Source organism: Bombina bombina, chromosome 4 (genome assembly GCF_027579735.1).
Source record: "Bombina bombina isolate aBomBom1 chromosome 4, aBomBom1.pri, whole genome shotgun sequence".
NCBI classification, from domain to species: Eukaryota; Metazoa; Chordata; class Amphibia; order Anura; family Bombinatoridae; genus Bombina; species Bombina bombina.
Window position 1 is genome coordinate 888786783 of NC_069502.1, and position 20698 is coordinate 888807480.

Below are 20698 nucleotides of genomic sequence, written 5' to 3' on the forward strand. Positions count from 1 at the left end.
TATTCTTTTCTCAGAAGCTGCCGTCAAAGTGTCCCCAAAGAGACCAGGTACCCGTTATGTAAAAAGCATGAGTAAGATTGTCATCTGTTTGCATGTCCAATATACATAACACAGCGGGTTCCAAATGACGGCCTTAAATCCTCTTAGGATACAGAATGCAACGAGAAGAAAACTTTACAACGCTTCATTCACCCCACTGGTAAAGATAATCATTGACCGTATTGCTGTGATCCTTGGCGAGCCTCTATACACCTGAACACCTGAGATCCGTCCCCTATTGCAGGCTCCGTAAGCCGTCTCCACCGCTGCTCGATGAGTCTTTGATCCCGGAAATCACATGGACCCTCAGAATCCAATAATATCCAGTGTAGTACGCATACCAATGACGTTACAGGCTAAACACTTGTAGCATGCATAAAACGGCACTGAGCTAGGAGGCTGAAATAGCAGAATGAAGTCCCTATACTCCATATAATAAATAAAAAAATAAAGTTCCAATTGATCAAAGTAAAATCATCTTGTATTAAGTCTGCTAGTTAAAAACAGAAGGAAACCATAATATAGAGTTAGAGGCCACAAAAAGTCTGACCGGTTTCGGTCCTAAAACCGTAATCATAGACTAATTATTTGCACAAGTGGCTCATTCCTTATATACAGATAAAAACCACCCTATTGGTTAAGAGCAAATTGGCCATTAATTAACTATTAAGTTACAAAATGATGAGAGAGAGTTTAAGAACACAGATTATAAAGAAACCCATATCGTGTTCAAATAGAAGGGGTTTGAGGATAAATAAATTCCCCACATATGAGAATAAAGATCAATCTTTTATTGAACGTTGGAATAAATCTTTGACAGACTGTTCCTTAACACTTATATCTATGCTGATAGAATATAAGGATGTACTTTTAAATTAAGTTAAAGTGAAAATTGCTAGTATACAGGTGGAAATGAGTACGTTCAATTAATGTGAGGCTTATCTTCAATTTGATGACATACTTAAACAAACCATAATAAACTTGTAATTCAAGTAAACATTCTAAGAGACCAGAAGGATTATTCCTGTGGAGTGGTATATGTTTGGCATCCCCGCCAGAGAAATAGAGTTTGTTACAATGCAGACACCCAAGACAAACCTATTGGTAGGCAACCTTGCAATAGGAGACACCCAAACAGGAGAAATAGGCAGTCTATTAACGAACCTATTAAGAAAGTTACTTTTTCTGACTCAAATTTAGATAACACTGATGATGATAGATTTGCCTCTAGCTTTGAGGGCACTTTCACTGATGACATAGTGGGATCAGATGTGGAAGAAATACACAATGACCTTGATCACTTAAAGAAAAGTGAGATCACACTACCACACATTAACGGGACCCAGAATAGAGGTATTCTTAAAAGCTCTTATGTACATAGCGCTAGACCCAAAATAAATGGGACTAATCCATGTACAGAGTCCACTATTCCTCGGGTTGTAAGGTTCAGTTGACCCCCTAACCACCAGAAACAGGCCACTAATATTCAGGTTTTTCAATGGGCCCCCAAACAACTCCAAGTGGGAGGGGGGCTTAACAAACACAGACATAGGGATCATGGAAAAGGAACAACCCAGGTATTTGCTAAAAGGAAAGGGAGCCAAACAGAAGAAATATGAGTAAGCATGGTTATAAACCTCTCCTCCCATCAACTAACAGATATAGAAAGAAAGGTATTAAATTATGGTCTTGGTTTTATTCCATCAAGGAATTTTGATTTATTTCAGACTATCCTCAATGTTAACAAACTAGTCAGAGACCTGACTTTAAGGAAATAATATGATCCTAATGAGACTCATCAGACCAGTCAAGCTGAGACAGCTCCCTCATATGTTAACATTTATGATGGAATGTCATTTATTCATACATGTGCTATGACAACATTGGAGGAACTAGAATACTCTGTTTGAGATAATGACAATAATGCTACATATGTTCTACATCCACCTATGAGATCAATTCTCCATTTTACCCACTTCAGGCTAGAGGAAAATCTTTAGAAATTTTCCATCAGAGGGTTGTCGAGGATTTGACTGCTCTCAATCTGTTCATTCTGTTGCTTCTTACCTCTCTCTTACCTCTCAGATTACAAGAGAACAGTGAAATAGTGATCAGACAAGGGGGGCAGTGTTGTAGTCTTAGACAAGCATATGTATATTGATGAAACAATGAGATAGTTAAGTGACACTGATACCTACATACCCTTGTCTAGGAATCCCACTATGAGATTTAACAGGGAACTGAAAGATCCTTTGGATGATTGTGTGTAAATGGGTTTCATGGATAGAACTCTCTTGGACCATCTTTTGGTCACTGATCCTGTGATTCTTATTTTTCACCATCTTCCAAAAGTGCACAAAAGTATTCAGAGTGTAAAGAGTAGACCGCTAGTGGCAGGAATTGGTTCCCTTACTTGAACCGCTTTCAAAATGGATCGATCAATTATTACAGCCCTTGGTTAAAAAAATACCTAGCTACATTAGGGGCACTACTTACACTTTGCAAGTAATGGAAAGGATTGCTTGGACTGAGGAGGACAGTTGGTTAACAGTTGATCTTGTATCCCTGTACTCCTCAATCCTACACACACAGGGTTTGATAGCCATAAGGTTCTTTTTGGATCTATATACGAATATGTCTTCTGGTATGAAGGACTTCATCATTAGGGCTATTAAGTTCCTACTTGAGCATAACTTTTTCATGTTTCAGGGACGTTATTACCTCCAGAGACGTGGAACGGCTATGGGAGCTAAATTTGCTTCCTCATACACCAACCTTTTTATGGGTTGGTGGGAGCGGATCCTCGTCTATGGAGGGTAGGGTTGCTCTGGTTTCACATTTGATCAAATATGTTCGTTATATTGATGACCTTTTGATATGATTCTCAAACTCTGATATGGCAAGACGTTTTGTGGCATATCTAAATCAAAATGAGCTGGGGCTCCAGTTCACCTTCGAGTGGAGAAAGAATAAGATTAACTTTTTGGAAGTAACTTTTACAGGAAATATAGCCAATCAAAGTATTGTCTCCTCTCTCTATAGAAAACCAATCTCAGACAATTGATTGTTGCATGCTCAAAGTAATCACCCTAGGCATGTCTTTAAAGGCATTGGCAAGGGTCAATTTATGCGAGTCAAACACAACTGCACCCTGGAGGAGTCTTTCTTGGATGAGAGTAGAGAACTGACTAACCATCTAAGAAAGAGGGGGTACCCTAAGAGAGTAGTTGAGAGTGCCTTCAGTTTAATGCCCCTTTACTAGAAGATTTGTAAGCATTTGGTAAATCTGCACATTTCATTGCATTGTTGCTTGCAAATAGCTATTTCCTGTAAAGTGTTAAACACATATGTAAAGTATTCTCTGAAACATTAAAGGGACATTAACCCCTATGTGATGGCTGCAGCTTCTAAGGCTGTAGGGGCTGTGAGGCATGGTGAAATAGCAGGATCGCCACTCGCCACAGCAAGATCTACAGGCCTACAGCCCTGGAAGTGCTTTGTGACGGCTGACATGCAGTGTATTAAGGACGTTGCAAAGGGGTTAAACTGCTGGGCAGAGCTACAATAGCACAGTTATCACTTACCATGTAACTGATTTTCCGCCTGTCCCTGTGGTTATTTACAAAGCCGCTCTCTTATTTAAACCTTCCCAAGGTGGCTACCGCCAGTATGAAAAGGTTTAAATAGGAGAACAACATTGAAGAAAGCTGCAGGTTGTAGTAAATGTGCTGTTGTAGTTTAATGTCCCTTTAATACATTTAAACTACTGAGTTGAACACAACCAGTGACTGGTAGCTACTCACATATGCTGCTCATCAGGCCATGTTCAGCTTTGATCAGCATTGCACTACCCCATAGCTGACTTTAAATGGATATGAAACCCCCCAAATTTTCCTTCATGATTCAGACATTTTAAACAACTTTCCAAATTACTTCTATTTTCTAATTTGCTTAGTTATTTTGGTATCCTGGCTAGGTAGGCTCAGGAGCTGAGAGCTTGCTGCTGATTGGTGGGTGGCTGCACAGAAATGCCTCTTGTGATTGGCTTATTGATGTGTTCAGCTAGCTCCTAGTATTGTGTCGCTGCTCCTTTAACAAAGGATACTATGAAAATGAAGCAAAATTTATAATACAAGTAAATTAGAGAGTGTTTGTTTAAAAGATATGTGCTATCTGATTCATGAAAGAAATGTTTGTGTTTCATGTCCCTTCAAGTCAAAATAAAAAAATTTCATGATTCAGATAGAGCAGGCAATTTTAAACAACTTTCCAATTTACTTCCATAAACAAAATGAGCACAATCTTTTTATAATTACACTCACCAGCCCCTTTTTTTTGAAGATCATACCTAGATAAGTAGCATGCACATGTCTGGAGAATTACATGGCTGTCCTATTGACTGTATTGATTTTTTTTAGTCTGCGGAAGGTTATAGAAGCGCATCTAAAAAAAAATCTTTGCAAATGTATAATATGGTTAAAAGTATTCTTGCAAAATCTCTGCCATACAAACAGCATTTAACCATTTTTTTTTTTATAATGGACCATTCGGCCCTAAAGAAATTATATTTATTAGAGGCTATTTTTGCAACTTATGTTGCTATGTTATTTCTAATGGAAACACATGGTTTCCAAAAGCGAGGTCTTCATGGACCTCGCTTTGGGCACCAGGGCACAGTCATGCTGGAACAGGAAAGGGCCTTCCCCAAACTTTTGCTATAATGTTGGAAGCACCCAGTTTTCTAAAATGTTTTTGAATCCTATAGACTTAAGATGACCCTTCACTGGAACTATGGGGCCTAGACCAAACCCTGAAACAGCCCAGACCATTATCCTTCCTCCACCAAACTGTACAGTAAGCACTATGCATTATGGTAGGTAGTGGTCTCCTTGCATTCACCACACGCAGATTCTTCTATCAGACTGAGAAAAAGTGACGTGTGATTCATCAGTCCAAAGAAAACGTTTTCACTGCTCCAGAGATCAGTGTTTACGTGTTTTACACCAGTGTTTCTCAACCGTGGTCCTCAAGCCCAGGTTTTCACTATAGCTGGAACTAGAGCACAGGTGAAGTAATCAGCTGATCAGTAACTATGGTAACGACCCTGCTCTCACCCATCAGCTGATTATTTCACTTGTGCACTGGTTCAGTTATATTGAAAACTTAGCCAGTTAGGAGTACTTGAGGACCACGGTTAAGAAACACTGATTTACACCACTCCAGATGGCTCTTGGCATTGCACATGTTAATGTGAGGCTTGTGTACAGCTGCTCGGCCATGGAAAAACCCAGGTCATGAAGCCTGACACTCAGTTCTTATGCTGACGTTGCTTCCAGAAGAAGTTTGGAACTTTGTAGTGAGTAATGCAACATGTGATAGACTATTTTTAAGCGCTACTTGCTTCAGCACTCTTTGGCCATGCTCTATTAGTTTGTGTGGTCTGCCACTTAGTAGCTGGGCTTTTGTTACTCCTAGATACGTCCACTCCACAAAATAGCAGTTCTAGTTGACTGGGGCAGATCCAATAGGGTACAGATTTCATAACCTAATTTATGGCAACAGTGGCATCCTATGACAATGATATGTTTAAAGTCACTGAGCTCAGTACAACCCATTGTACTGTGAGAGTTTGTCTATCGAGATTTCATGGCTATGAGCTGGATTTTATGCACCTGTTAGCAATGGGTTTGGGCCATATAGTCTGTGTATTTATATGTATATATGTGTATGTATGCGTGTTTATACAGTATCTCACAAAAGTGAGTACACCCCTCACATTTTTGTAAATATTTTATTATATCTTTTCATGTGACAACACTGAAGCAATTACACTTTGCTACAATGTAAAGTAGTGAGTGTACAGCCTGTATAACAGTGTAAATGCTCAATAGGGTTTAGGTCTGGAGACATAGTTACAGAAAAGTGGTGACTTTTATGGCCGGTAAGGGAATGTGGCTCACCTTTAAAAACGTATCCCAAAAAAAGTTTCAAAATTGCGAATGTAATATAAGATGGCACAATCTGAATTGCTAATTTCCAATAAAGAAGTTTAAAAAATACAAATAAAAAACTTACTTGAACTAAATATATAAAGTATTATATATCTTAAGATATGTACAACCGAGCAACCTGTATATTATATACTCCTGTTTAAAGTAGACCACACTTAGCAATTAATAAAAATGTTTATTACGTTAAAATTTATCATAAAAACAAACAACTCCAAAAAGTATACTAATGAATAAATGTATCCGCCACCGGTGTCAATAAATATGTGTGTCTATATATAAAAGTATACGGTTCTAATTACAAGATAAAATATCACATTAATTACGTATGTCAAAGAAAACAGTTAATCATCAACAACAACGTATATATGTTGCAATAGTGTGCAAATTGGAATAAACGGTAACAATGTGTTACATATGTAAATCGTTACAATAGCTATAACAATTGTATAAGCCGCTGTAATTACGCAGCAATGGGCAGTGAAAAATCCTTATTGAGTTGATAGACTGTCCCAGTGTTGGTTGTTCAAATTATAAAGATGTATAGTGATGTACGTTGATACATATGTATTTCTTAGGCTTGGTAGCCCAAATTGTTACCTGATAGTGCTCCGTATGGACGCACTACTGATGTAGTGAGCAAAGGAGTCCCCAAGTCCTTCGAAAGGATCCGACTTGTGATCTCACCTGCAGTCTCTATGCTGCGCTCTGTGTATCTGTTCGGTCCTTCGAAAAGGAGTCGGCTTGGGATCTCACCTGTAGTTTCTTTGTTGCGCTCAGAGTGTCTGTTCCCGTACTCGCTGTTATAGCGGTTTCGCTCGGGGGCATCTTTGCTGTGTATCTTCACCTTGCCACAATCAGTATGTGTACAGCTTGTCTCTCAGAGATGTCCGGTCTTGCAGATATAGTTGATCCGTTTAGGACGTCTTGGCTGTGAATCTTCACCACCTTTCCTCGGTCTGTGATATACCATTCGTCTCAATGAGGTGGTAGTAATAAGAATGAGTTTGGGTCCAGGAGTGACCAAAAACGTTTTACCACTCCACACCTTGTATCCTCAATCGATAAGTCTGGTATCAATGCGTTTCGGCTGGAAAGCCTTTCTCAAGAAAGGCTTTCTCATCTTGAGAAAGGCTTTCCAGTCGAAACGCGTTGATACCAGACTTATCGATTGAGGATACAAGGTGTGGAGTGGTAAAACGTTTTTGGTCACTCCCGGACCCAAACTCATTCTTATTACTGCCACCTCATTGAGACGAACGGTATATCACAGACCGAGGTAAGGTGGTGAAGATTCACAGCCAAGATGTCCTAAACGGATCAACTATATCTGCAAGACCGGACATATCTGAGAGACAAGCTGTACACATACTGATTGTGACAAGGTGAAGATACACAGCAAAGACGCCCACGAGCGAAACCACTATAACAGCGAGTACCGGAACAGACACTCTGAGCGCAACAAAGAAACTACAGGTGAGATCCCAAGCCGACTCCTTTCGAAGGACCGAACAGATACACAGAGCGCAGCATAGAGACTGCAGGTGAGATCACAAGTCAGATCCTTTTGAAGGACTGGGGGACTCCTTTGCTCACTACATCAGAAGTGCGTCCATACGGAGCACTATCAGGTACCAATTTGGGCTACCAAACCGAAGAAATACATATGTATCAACGTACATCACTATACATCTTTATAATTTGAACAACCAACACTGGGACAGTCTATTAACTCAATAAGGATTTTTCACTGCCCATTGCTGCGTAATTACAGCGGCTTATGCTATTGTTATAGCTATTGTAACGATTTACATATGTAATACATTCTTACCGTTTATTCCAATTGCACACTATTGCAACATATACGTTGTTGTTGATGATTAACTGTTTTCTTTGACATACGTAATTCATGTGATATTTTATCTTGTAATTAGAACCGTATACTTTTATATAGACACACATATTTATTGACACCGGTGTCGGATACATTTATTCATTAGTATACTTTTTGGAGTTGTTTGTTTTTATGATAAATTTTAACGTAATAAACACTTTTATTAATTGCTAAGTGTGGTCTACTTTAAACAGGAGTATATAATATACAGGTTGCTAGGTCTGGAGACATGCTTGGCCAGACCATCACCTTTACCCTCAGCTTCATTAGCAATGCAGTGGTCGTCTTGAAGGTGTGTTTGGGGTCGTTATCATGTTGGAATACTGCCCTGCGGCCCAGTCTCTGAAGGGAGGGGATCATGCTCTGTTTCAGTATGTCACAGTACCTGTTGGTATTCATGGTTCCCTCAATGAACTGTAGCTCCCCAGTGCCGGCAGCACTCATGCAGGACCAGACCATGACACTCCCACCACCATGCTTGACTGTAGGCAAGACACACTTGTCTTTGTACTCCTCGCCTGGTTGCTACCACACACGCTTGACAACATCTGAACCAAATAAGTTTATCTTGGTCTCATCGTACCACAGGACATGGTTCCAGTAGTCCATGTCTTAGTCTGCTTGTCTTCAGCAAACTGTTTGCAGGCTTTCTTGTGCATCATCTTTAGAAGAAGCTTCTTTCTGGGACGACAGCCATGCAGACCAATTTGAAGAAGTTTGCGGCATATGGTCTGAGCACTGACAGGTTAACCCCCCACCCCTTCAACCTTTGCAGCAATGCTGGCAGTACTCATACGTCTATTTCCCTAAGTCAACCTCTGGATATGACGCTGAAAACGTGCACTCAACTTCTTTGGTCGACCATGGCGAAGCCTGTTCTGAGTGGTACCTGTCCTGTGAAACCACTGGATGGTCTTGCCCACCGTGCTGCAGCTCAGTTTCAGGGTCTTGACAATCTTCTTATAGCCTAGGCCATATTTATGTAGAGCAACAATTCTTTTTTTCAGATCCTCAGAGAGTTCTTTGCCATGAGGTGCCATGTTGAACTTCCAGTGACCAGTATGAGAGAGTGTGAGAGAGCGATAACAGCAAATTTAACACACCTGCTTCCCATTCACACCTGAGACCTTGTAACACTAATTGGGTCCAATTTGGACATTTCCACTTGGGGTGTACTTGCTTTTGTTGCCAACGGTTTAGACATTAATGGCTGTGTGTTGAGTTATTTTGAGGGGACAGCAAATTTACACTGTTATACAGGCTGTAAACTCACTACTGTACATTGTAGCAAAGTGTAATTTATTCAGTGTCACATGGAAAGATATAATAAAATATTTACAAAAATGTGAGGGGTGTATTCACTTTTGTGAGATAATATATATATGTATGTGTGTGTGTGTAGAATCCAAATACAGACCGCACTCCAGACTGTAATTATGAGGCCCTGGGTGCTGCAGAAATATAAACAGCAAAAGAAGAGAGAGCACTCCACGGGACTTGTTATAAAGAACACACTTTTACTGTGAACGTTTTTGGACACACAGTCCATCCTCAGACACCTGTATGTCTGAGGACGGACTTTGTGTCCGAAAACGTTCACAGTAAAAGTGTGTTCTTTATAACAAGTCCGGTGGAGTGCTCTCTCTTCTTTTGAGATATATATATATATATATATATATATATTTGTGTGTGTGTGTGTGCATATATGTATATATATATATATATATATATATATATATATATATATATATATATATATGTAGGTGTGTGTGTGCATATATATATATATGTGTGTGTCGATGTGTGTGTGTGTATATATATATATATATATATATATATATATATGTATACTGTACATATATGTGTCTGTGTGTTATTTTATTCATTTTTTGGGCGTTTCTTTCAAATATCATTTTGATTTTTCTAAAAATACATCTTGCTGTACGGCTGGCTTTTTAATATAGATATAAAATATGAAGGTCTTTAAATAAAGTTTTGTGTTTAATTTCATGTGGTCTTCTTCTTTTTTACAAATTTAAATTCTGTTCCGTGTATAGTTTTTGATAACTATTTATTGCACGTTTTGTGTTTCAGCTGGCCTTTGCGACATAAATGAAAGCACCGTAGCATCTGAGGATCGGTGCAAGTCTCCCACTTCAGGTAAACCGTTTAATTGTGCATGACTTCCCGGTGTAACAAAGACCTGGGCATATTCTCCTAATTTACTAACAACGTAACATTACATTTCACTATGCTTCGTATTTTACTTAAAAGAACATCGTTATTGGTTTATCCGTTCCATCCTTGTTTTAAAAAATTAAGTATGATGTTGTTGTTTGCAAAATGTACCTTATCGAATACTTTATTATGTATTACAGTGGCATGTCCAGACAAATATTATATAAAGTTTCAGACATCAGTGCCATTTAAATCATTAATATTTTAAATAAATGTTTTACATTGTTATTTTTTTTTTTTTATTAAAACCAGCAACATTTGTGATTTGTCCAACAATTTCCAGAGTTTATCAAAGTTGTTTTTTTCTGTTATGTATCTATATGTTAAATTATTCCTGTCGGGACTTATTTTCTCTGAGTGTAAATATTTAGAAGTGAAAAAGTACTTTCTTATTACCGTATTAACTACCTTCAGGTTTAGCACTTTAGGTCTTTTTTTTTTTTCTTTAACGCGTGCTCCATTAAAGTCTATGGAGGAAGAAGTTAGCAAGGTTGCGATATCCGAAGTCCTGACGTCAGGTTTTTCTTGCGTGCAAATAATTGACTTTCCCCTTTAAAAAGCATGCTAACCTGCTCGCGTTTAAAGTTTACTTCCAGTGATGTTTGCGTGCGAGCGAAAGCACTAAAGAGCACACCACTTGTAATGTGGCCCCTAGTGTAACATATTTAACATATGTTTGTTCTGTTTACTCATTGGAAGACAACCAGTTTACTTCCAAAGGCTTCATTGATTCCTACTGCACCATACAATGCCTTTAAATTTTATGTGTGAACTACAGCAAATTTGATCAATTTTACTGTATGTGGAGAAAAGGTTTATGATGTGAGATAGAGCGTTGAATCTAGTGTAATGGAGTATAATAAGGGAAATCCGGCCTCTGTATATAGATAATATCTTGAAATGAGCCACACAGTGTATTTAACTGTTATATAGGACTCACAGCAAATGTGTTCAAACCCATACCGCATGCGGAAGATTATGGATCATTGCGTGTAAAGAAATACTTAGTGCATGTGAATTAAAATGGGAGAAAAGTGTTCTAGCTTTAAAAATGGGAGTAAATTATTTCACAAACAGGATGGGGCCACATGTAAAGCCCCCAGGGCCACGGTTCTCCTACCAGTAGCACTATCCTCTAAACTGTGATGTCAATAGGAGGTGGATTTGTTTTTCAGTAAAGGACTCGTTAAGACATAGACGCCAAAAGGGTGCAGACATTATACTGACTGAACACATTATGCTTATGGAAATTCTGTGCTGCTAACCTAAATCAGTAACATTCATTAAGTTTTCATATATGATTAATAGAAGCCAAGATGCAAGATTCTGTAAAATCGCTAATTCCAAGTTTATCTTTCAGGTTGGGGTATTGGAAAGAGTTAAAGGACTTACTTCATTAAAACAGCTATCAATGGGATTGGTTTCTGGAGCTAATAAGGCGTTTAGCTCACAAAATATATACCTTACATTATATAAAGAGCTATTAAAGAGACTTAAATGGATTGGCTAGAACATTACGTTTTACAAAACTTTCTTTTATTAGAGTAGCCTAATAATTAAAATTAACTCCCTATAATGCTTATAATGACCAGGGTAAAAAATTATTTAATATTTGAAGAGCATTTGTGAGTGATATCAAAGTAAACAATTTTTCTTCTGTTATGTGTGATCAGTCCACGGGTCATCATTACTTCTGGGATATTATCTGCTCCCCTACAGGAAGTGCAAGAGGATTCACCCAGCAGAGTTGCTATATAGCTCCTCCCCTCTACGTCACCTCCAGTCATTCTCTTGCACCCAAAGACTAGATAGGAGGTGTGAGAGGACTATGGTGATTATACTTAGTTTTTATAACTTCAATCAAAAGTTTGTTATTTTACAATAGCACCGGAGCGTGTTATTACTTCTCTGGCAGAGTTTGAAGAAGAATCTACCAGAGTTTTTCTTATGATTTTAACCGGAGTAGTTAAGATCATATTGCTGTTTCTCGGCCATCTGAGGGAGGTAAAAGCTTCAGATCAGGGGACAGCGGGCAGTTGAATCTGCATTGAGGTATGTAGCAGTTTTTATTTTCTGAATGGAATTGATGAGAAAATCCTGCCATACCGTTATAATGACATGTATGTATACTCTACACTTCAGTATTCTGGGGATGGTATTTCACCGGAATTACTCTGTAAAAGTACATTAAACCTTTTAATAGGTATTTAATTCATGTTAAACGTTTTTGCTGGAATGTAGAATCGTTTGCATTTCTGAGGTACTGAGTGAATAAATATTTGGGCATTATTTTTTCCACTTGGCAGTTTGCTTGTTTTGATTATGACAGTTTCGTTTCTCTCTCACTGCTGTGTGTGAGGGGGAGGGGCCGTTTTTGGCGCTCTTTGCTACGCATCAAAAATTTCCAGTCAGTTACTCTTGTATTTTCTGCATGATCCGGTTCATCTCTAACAGAACTCAGGGGTCTTCAAACTTCTTTGAAGGGAGGTAGATTCTCTCAGCAGAGCTGTGAGACTTATGTAGTGACTGTGTTTTAAAACGTTGCTCTGTGATTTTTATGTTTAAAATTTAATTAGTGTTACTTTACTAATGGGAACAAACCTTTGCTAACAAGTTGTGTTGTTTTTAAAGAGTGATGCTATAACTGTTTTTCAGTTCATTATTTCAACTGTCATTTAATCGTTTAGTGCTTCTTTGAGGCACAGTACGTTTTTGTTAAATAAGATTGTAACCAAGTTGCATGTTTATTGCTAGTGTGTTAAACATGTCTGATTCAGAGGAAGATACCTGTGTCATTTGTTCCAATGCCAAGGTGGAGCCCAATAGAAATTTATGTACTAACTGTATTGATGCTACTTTAAATAAAAGCCAATCTGTACAAATTGAACAAATTTCACCAAATAGCGAGGGGAGAGTTATGCCGTCTAATTCGCCTCACGTGTCAGTACCTGCGTCTCCCGCCCGGGAGGTGCGTGATATAATGGCGCCTAATACATCTGGGCAGCCATTACAGATAACATTACAAGATATGGCTACTGTTATGACTGAAGTTTTGGCTAAGTTACCAGAACTAAGAGGCAAGCGTGATCACTCTGGGGTGAGAACAGAGTGCGCTGATAATTCTAGGGCCATGTCTGATACTGCGTCACAGCTTGCAGAGCATGAGGACGGAGAGCTTCATTCTGTAGGTGACGGTTCTGATCCAAGCAGATTGGATTCAGATATTTCAAATTTTAAATTTAAATTGGAAAACCTCCGTGTATTACTAGGGGAGGTCTTAGCGGCTCTTAACGATTGTAACACTGTTGCAATACCAGAGAAAATGTGTAGGTTGGATAAATACTTTGCGGTACCGGCGAGTACTGACGTTTTTCCTATACCTAAGAGATTAACTGAAATTGTTACTAAGGAGTGGGATAGACCCGGTGTGCCGTTCTCACCCCCTCCAATATTTAGAAAGATGTTTCCAATAGACGCCACCACACGGGACTTATGGCAAACGGTCCCTAAGGTGGAGGGAGCAGTTTCTACTTTAGCTAAGCGCACCACTATCCCGGTGGAGGATAGCTGTGCTTTTTCAGATCCTATGGATAAAAAATTAGAGGGTTACCTTAAGAAAATGTTTGTTCAACAAGGTTTTATATTGCAACCCCTTGCATGCATCGCGCCGATTACGGCTGCGGCAGCATTTTGGATTGAGTCTCTGGAAGAGAACCTTAGTTCCGCTACGCTGGACGACATTACGGACAGGCTTAGAGGCCTTAAACTAGCTAATTCATTCATTTCGGAGGCCGTAGTACATTTAACCAAACTTACGGCTAAGAATTCAGGATTCGCCATTCAGGCACGTAGGGCGCTGTGGCTAAAATCCTGGTCGGCTGATGTAACTTCTAAGTCCAAATTACTTAATATACCTTTCAAGGGGCAAACTTTATTTGGGCCCGGTTTGAAAGAAATTATCGCTGACATTACAGGAGGTAAGGGCCACGCTCTACCTCAAGACAAAGCCAAAGCTAAGGCTAGACAGTCTAATTTTCGTCCCTTTCGGAATTTCAAAGCAGGTGCAGCATCAACTTCCACTACACCAAAACAGGAAGGAGCTGTTGCTCGTTACAGACAAGGCTGGAAACCTAACCAGTCCTGGAATAAGGGCAAGCAGGCCAGAAAACCTGCTGCTGCCCCTAAGACAGCATGAACCGAGGGCCCCCGATCCGGAACCGGATCTAGTGGGGGGCAGACTCTCTCTCTTCGCCCAGGCTTGGGCAAGAGATGTCCAGGATCCCTGGGCGCTAGAGATCATATCTCAGGGATACCTTCTAGACTTCAAATTATCTCCCCCAAGAGGGAGATTTCATCTGTCAAGGTTGTCAACAAACCAAATAAAGAAAGACGCGTTTCTACGCTGTGTACAAGATCTATTATTAATGGGAGTGATCCATCCGGTTCCGCGGTCGGAACAAGGACAAGGGTTTTACTCAAACCTGTTTGTGGTTCCCAAAAAAGAGGGAACTTTCAGGCCAATCTTGGATTTAAAGATCCTAAACAAATTCCTAAGAGTTCCATCGTTCAAAATGGAAACTATTCGGACAATCTTACCCATGATCCAAAAGGGTCAGTACATGACCACAGTGGATTTAAAGGATGCTTACCTTCACATACCGATTCACAAAGATCATTACCGGTATCTAAGGTTTGCCTTCTTAGACAGGCATTACCAGTTTGTAGCCCTTCCATTCGGATTGGCTACGGCTCCAAGAATCTTCACAAAGGTTCTGGGTGCTCTTCTAGCGGTTCTGAGACCGCGAGGAATTTCGGTAGCTCCGTACCTAGACGACATTCTGATACAAGCTTCAAGCTTTCAAACTGCCAAGTCTCATACAGAGTTAGTTCTGGCATTTCTAAGGTCGCATGGATGGAAAGTGAACGAAAAGAAGAGTTCTCTCTTGCCTCTCACAAGAGTTCCATTCTTGGGGACTCTTATAGATTCTGTAGAAATGAAGATTTATCTGACAGAAGACAGATTAACAAAGCTTCTAAATACATGCCGTGTCCTTCATTCCATTCAACTCCCGTCAGTAGCTCAATGCATGGAGGTGATCGGCTTAATGGTAGCAGCAATGGACATAGTACCCTTTGCACGCCTACATCTCAGACCGCTGCAATTGTGCATGCTGAGTCAGTGGAATGGGGATTACTCAGATTTGTCCCCCACTCTGAATCTGGATCAAGAGACCAGAAACTCTCTTCTATGGTGGCTTTCTCGGCCACATCTGTCCAGGGGGATGCCGTTCAGCAGGCCGGACTGGACAATTGTAACAACAGACGCCAGCCTTCTAGGTTGGGGCGCTGTCTGGAATTCTCTGAAGGCTCAGGGACAATGGAGTCAGGAGGAAAGTCTCCTGCCAATAAACATTCTGGAATTGAGAGCAGTTCTCAATGCCCTTCTAGCTTGGCCCCAGTTAAAGACTCGGGGGTTCATCAGGTTTCAGTCGGACAACATCACGACTGTAGCTTACATCAACCATCAGGGAGGGACAAGAAGCTCCCTAGCAATGATGGAAGTATCAAAGATAATTCGCTGGGCAGAGTCTCACTCTTGCCACCTGTCAGCAATCCACATCCCGGGAGTGGAGAACTGGGAGGCGGATTTCTTGAGTCGCCAGACTCTTCATCCGGGGGAGTGGGAACTTCATCCGGAGGTCTTTGCCCAAATACTTCGACGTTGGGGCAAACCAGAGATAGATCTCATGGCGTCTCGCCAGAACGCCAAACTTCCTCGCTACGGATCCAGATCCAGGGATCCGGGAGCGGTTCTGATAGATGCTTTGACAGCACCTTGGAACTTCAGGATGGCTTATGTGTTTCCACCCTTCCCGCTGCTTCCTCGATTGATTGCCAAAATCAAACAGGAGAGAGCATCAGTGATTCTAATAGCGCCTGCATGGCCGCGCAGGACTTGGTATGCAGATCTAGTGGACATGTCATCCTGTCCGCCTTGGTCTCTACCTCTAAGACAGGACCTTCTGATTCAGGGTCCATTCAAACATCAAAGTCTAACTTCTCTGAAGCTGACTGCTTGGAAATTGAACGCTTGATTTTATCAAAACGTGGTTTTTCTGAGTCGGTTATTGATACCCTGATACAGGCTAGGAAGCCTGTTACCAGAAAGATTTACCATAAAATATGGCGTAAATACCTATACTGGTGTGAATCCAAAGATTACTCCTGGAGTAAGGTTAGGATTCCTAGGATATTGTCTTTTCTACAAGAAGGTTTAGAAAAGGGTTTATCGGCTAGCTCATTAAAGGGACAGATCTCAGCTCTGTCCATCTTGTTACACAGGCGTCTGTCAGAAAATTCAGACATCCAGGCCTTTTGTCAGGCTTTAGCTAGGATCAAGCCTGTGTTTAAAACTGTTGCTCCGCCATGGAGTTTAAACTTAGTTCTTAACGTTTTACAGGGTGTTCCGTTTGAACCCCTTCATTCCATTGATATAAAATTGTTATCTTGGAAAGTTCTATTTTTAATGGCTATTTCCTCGGCTCGAAGAGTCTCTGAGTTATCAGCCCTACATTGTGATTCTCCTTATCTGATCTTTCACTCAGACAAGGTAGTTCTGCGTACTAAACCTGGGTTCTTACCTAAGGTTGTCTCTAACAGGAACATCAATCAAGAGATTGTTGTTCCATCTTTGTGTCCAAATCCTTCTTCAAAGAAGGAACGTCTTCTACACAATCTGGATGTAGTTCGTGCCCTCAAGTTCTACTTGCAGGCAACTAAAGATTTTCGCCAAACTTCTTCCCTGTTTGTCGTTTATTCTGGACAGAGGAGAGGTCAAAAAGCTTCTGCTACCTCTCTCTCTTTTTGGCTTCGTAGCATAATACGTTTAGCCTATGAGACTGCTGGACAGCAGCCTCCTGAAAGAATTACAGCTCATTCCACTAGAGCTGTGGCTTCCACTTGGGCCTTTAAGAATGAGGCCTCTGTTGAACAGATTTGCAAGGCTGCAACTTGGTCTTCGCTTCATACTTTTTCCAAATTTTACAAATTTGACACTTTTGCTTCTTCGGAGGCTATTTTTGGGAGAAAGGTTCTTCAGGCAGTGGTTCCTTCTGTATAATGAGCCTGCCTATCCCTCCCGTCATCCGTGTACTTTTGCTTTGGTATTGGTATCCCAGAAGTAATGATGACCCGTGGACTGATCACACATAACAGAAGAAAACATAATTTATGCTTACCTGATAAATTCCTTTCTTCTGTTGTGTGATCAGTCCACGGCCCGCCCTGTTTTGTAAGGCAGGTACATATTTTTTAAATTATAATTCAGTCACCACTACACCCTTGGCTTCTCCTTTCTCGTTGGTCTTTGGTCGAATGACTGGAGGTGACGTAGAGGGGAGGAGCTATATAGCAACTCTGCTGGGTGAATCCTCTTGCACTTCCTGTAGGGGAGCAGATAATATCCCAGAAGTAATGATGACCCGTGGACTGATCACACAACAGAAGAAAGGAATTTATCAGGTAAGCATAAATTATGTTATTTAGATAGCACTTTCAATTTATATAAAAACTAAATTGTTTCCGATATCAGTTTTACTTCATTCTTTTTGGTTGAAACGTGCCTATTTTACTTGAGAGCATACTGAGGTAGACTCAGGAGCGTACACATGTCTTAAAGTATGCTCAGGAGCGTGCATGTTGCTGCAAGACTGTAACCATTATTATGTGCTTTTGTGAAATTTATTAGCAATTTATTCAATGGGGAAAACATTTGCATGATGTGGATTTGTTAAGTACGATTTGCTGCATTAGCTAACTGTATAGGAGCTTTCTATATGAGGTGTTGTCAACAAATACAGACTGCTAGACACCAGATAAGAGCTTTGCTTTATTAAATACATTTTCCATGTGCTCCTAATGTTTCCAGGATTATGTTGGGATATAGAAACTTTGTGTTGTCTTTAATTCCAGTGTTTTCCCACATATTTGTTTGTTCCTGAATCAGTACTGTGCATTGTCCTGCTGGCTGACAGTTTGTCTCATACTGTCTATAATTTGCATTTAAACCTAGGGAAATAACTAAGCTATATACAACCTCTATATCTTCATCCCAGTACGTTTTACTAAAATTGAATTTGGTGTCATCCCATTGGAGGTTATGCTTTTTACAGACATTTCCAACAGCCAGTCAAATTAATCCTATATTCCTTGTCAATTGTCACTGCAGTAAAATGTGATATTAGTAGCCAATTAGAATAATGGAATATAACCACCAGCAATATTTGAAGTGTGTGATTATTTTCATTGGATTCACATACAATATAGTTTCATCTATACATTCTTATATATGTCAACCTATTGGAATATGGAAATAAATGAGTTTGCGTTCTTATTTTCCTTCATTTCAGTTTAATAAGGGCCCCATTTAATATTGTGCGGGTGGGTAAATTTCCAGCTAGGGAACCTGTCTGCCCGTCTTCAGAGCTTGCTAGGCAGTATTTGCTGCCCACATTTAACATTGCACTAACAATTGGTTGTGCATCTCTGTCCTTTCCTCTTGTGCAACCAATTGCACAAAGATAGGGCTTATCGGTCTGTCCAGGAAGCCCAACACCTCTTAGTTGGCAAAAAGGTTATGAAGCAGTGGTCCTCTTAACTTGCGTTAAAGGAACATGAATCCCAACATTTTCCTATCATGATTCAGATAAAGAATACAATTTTTCAGTTTACTTCTATTATCTAATTTGCTTTATTCTCTTGTTATCATTCATTGAAGAAACAGCAATGCACTACTGGGAGCTAGCTAAATGCATTGCTTGAGCCAATAACATGAAGCATATATGTGCAGCCACCAATCAGCAGCTCCTGAGTCTACCTAGGTTTCCCTTTTAATAAAGAAGATCAAGAAAACAAAGAAAATAGAAGTAAATTGTTGTTTACAATTGCATGCTCTATCCGGATCATGAAAGAAAAATCTGGGGTTTATGTCCCTTTAAGTAGGCCTGCACTGCACTTCTGTATTTTGTTTCATCCTTCCTGGTTGGTTCAGGGTTATGTGAGGGTTGTTTAAAATGAGCCAGGGAGACAATTGCACTATAACCCAAGCACAACAAATGTATACTAATTTACTGAGAACCACACAAAAGTGCACACTCGCTAACACATGCATGCTGGTAACGCAGGCAGAACCAATGGAGTTTTACCACCAAATACCTCCTAGAAATGCCCCTGTCACCAGTTAGTGTTTCCCTAACGCTTATATTTGTTATTAATGAGACTAAATCATTCTTTTCGTTACAAGTACTGTAGGGGCAGCAATACGTTATAAATAAACGACAGATGATGCGATGCAGATATTTTTGCACTGAATTATGTCTTCCGAAATTAGACTCAATATAAAATGACTGGGAAATGGATATTCTGAATAGTCTGTAACTTTTAAAATGATAGAATAAGATTTTCAAAAATTGCTTTAGTGGCCTAAAACAGCTTCTATTACCCTAATGTATTCGTACAGGATTTTTGATACACATACAAAACAGTTTTGCTAAGAAATATATTTCTTTTGTTTTTTTTTCCATTAGATTAACTGTATTTGAAGCTAAAGTTGATTTTTCTGTTGAATTTCAGTTTTACAAGCATTAAACTTTATTTTGCTGAAGGTTTAACTGCTCTGCTGCTTTTCAGGAAAACATTATAAAGTCTCCAATATGATCTGATCAATGGTGAATTTGAAGTTTACCTAAAGATGAATACACCCAAAAGATATGAACGCAGTCTTCAAGCTAAATGTGTATAGATCTGATCTCCATGGTCTCATAAATTGTTTTTATACTTTAGTTATGACATTTTTCTGCACTATTGCATATGTAGTTAGTATTCGTACAGATATCATTATAAAGTTGAATACAGTAACTAAAATAAAAGGGTGCAATGCTCAGGATTCAATGGGTTTGGTTAGCAGTGTCATTGTATGCTTAGGGCTATCACTAATGAGTGTTTAGCAACAGATGTAGGTTCTCGAGAGAGAAAGAGAGAGATGCAGTGAAGATTCCTTTTGATTATAAGTATATATGCTTAGGCTAGAAATTACTTCAGACAACATTCAATCTGGGTTATCTAACAGATTAAATAATACTTAAAGGGACACTGAACCCAAATGTTTTCTTTCGTGATTCAGATAGAGCATGCAATTTTAAGCAACTTTCTAATTTACTCCTATTATCACATTTTTTTCGTTCTCTTGGTATCTTTATTTGAAAAGCAAGAATGTACGTTCGGATGCCGACCAATTTTTGGTGATCAACCTGGGTTGTTCTGGCTAATTGGTGGATAAATTCACCCACCAATAAACAAGTGATGTCCAGGGTCTGAACCAAAAATTAGCTGGCTCCTTAGCTTAGATGCCTTCTTTTTCAAATAAAGATAGCAAGAGAACGAAGAACAATTGATAATAGGAGTAAATTAGAAAGGTGTTTAAAATTACATGCTCTATCTGAATCGCGAAAGAAAAAATTTG

General features: G+C 39.5%; 1 protein-coding gene across 2 annotated transcripts in view; it reads left to right on the forward strand.

Annotated features, from left to right (window-relative positions):
* STXBP5 (syntaxin binding protein 5) overlaps window positions 1–20698 on the forward strand; it is a 1442716-nt gene that overhangs the window by 1311649 nt on the left and 110369 nt on the right. For both annotated transcript variants that reach the window (XM_053711794.1, XM_053711795.1), the window contains exon 19: window positions 10036–10101. In XM_053711794.1, coding sequence (XP_053567769.1) covers window positions 10036–10101 — 66 coding nt within the window. The remainder of the gene's footprint in view (window positions 1–10035; window positions 10102–20698) is intronic.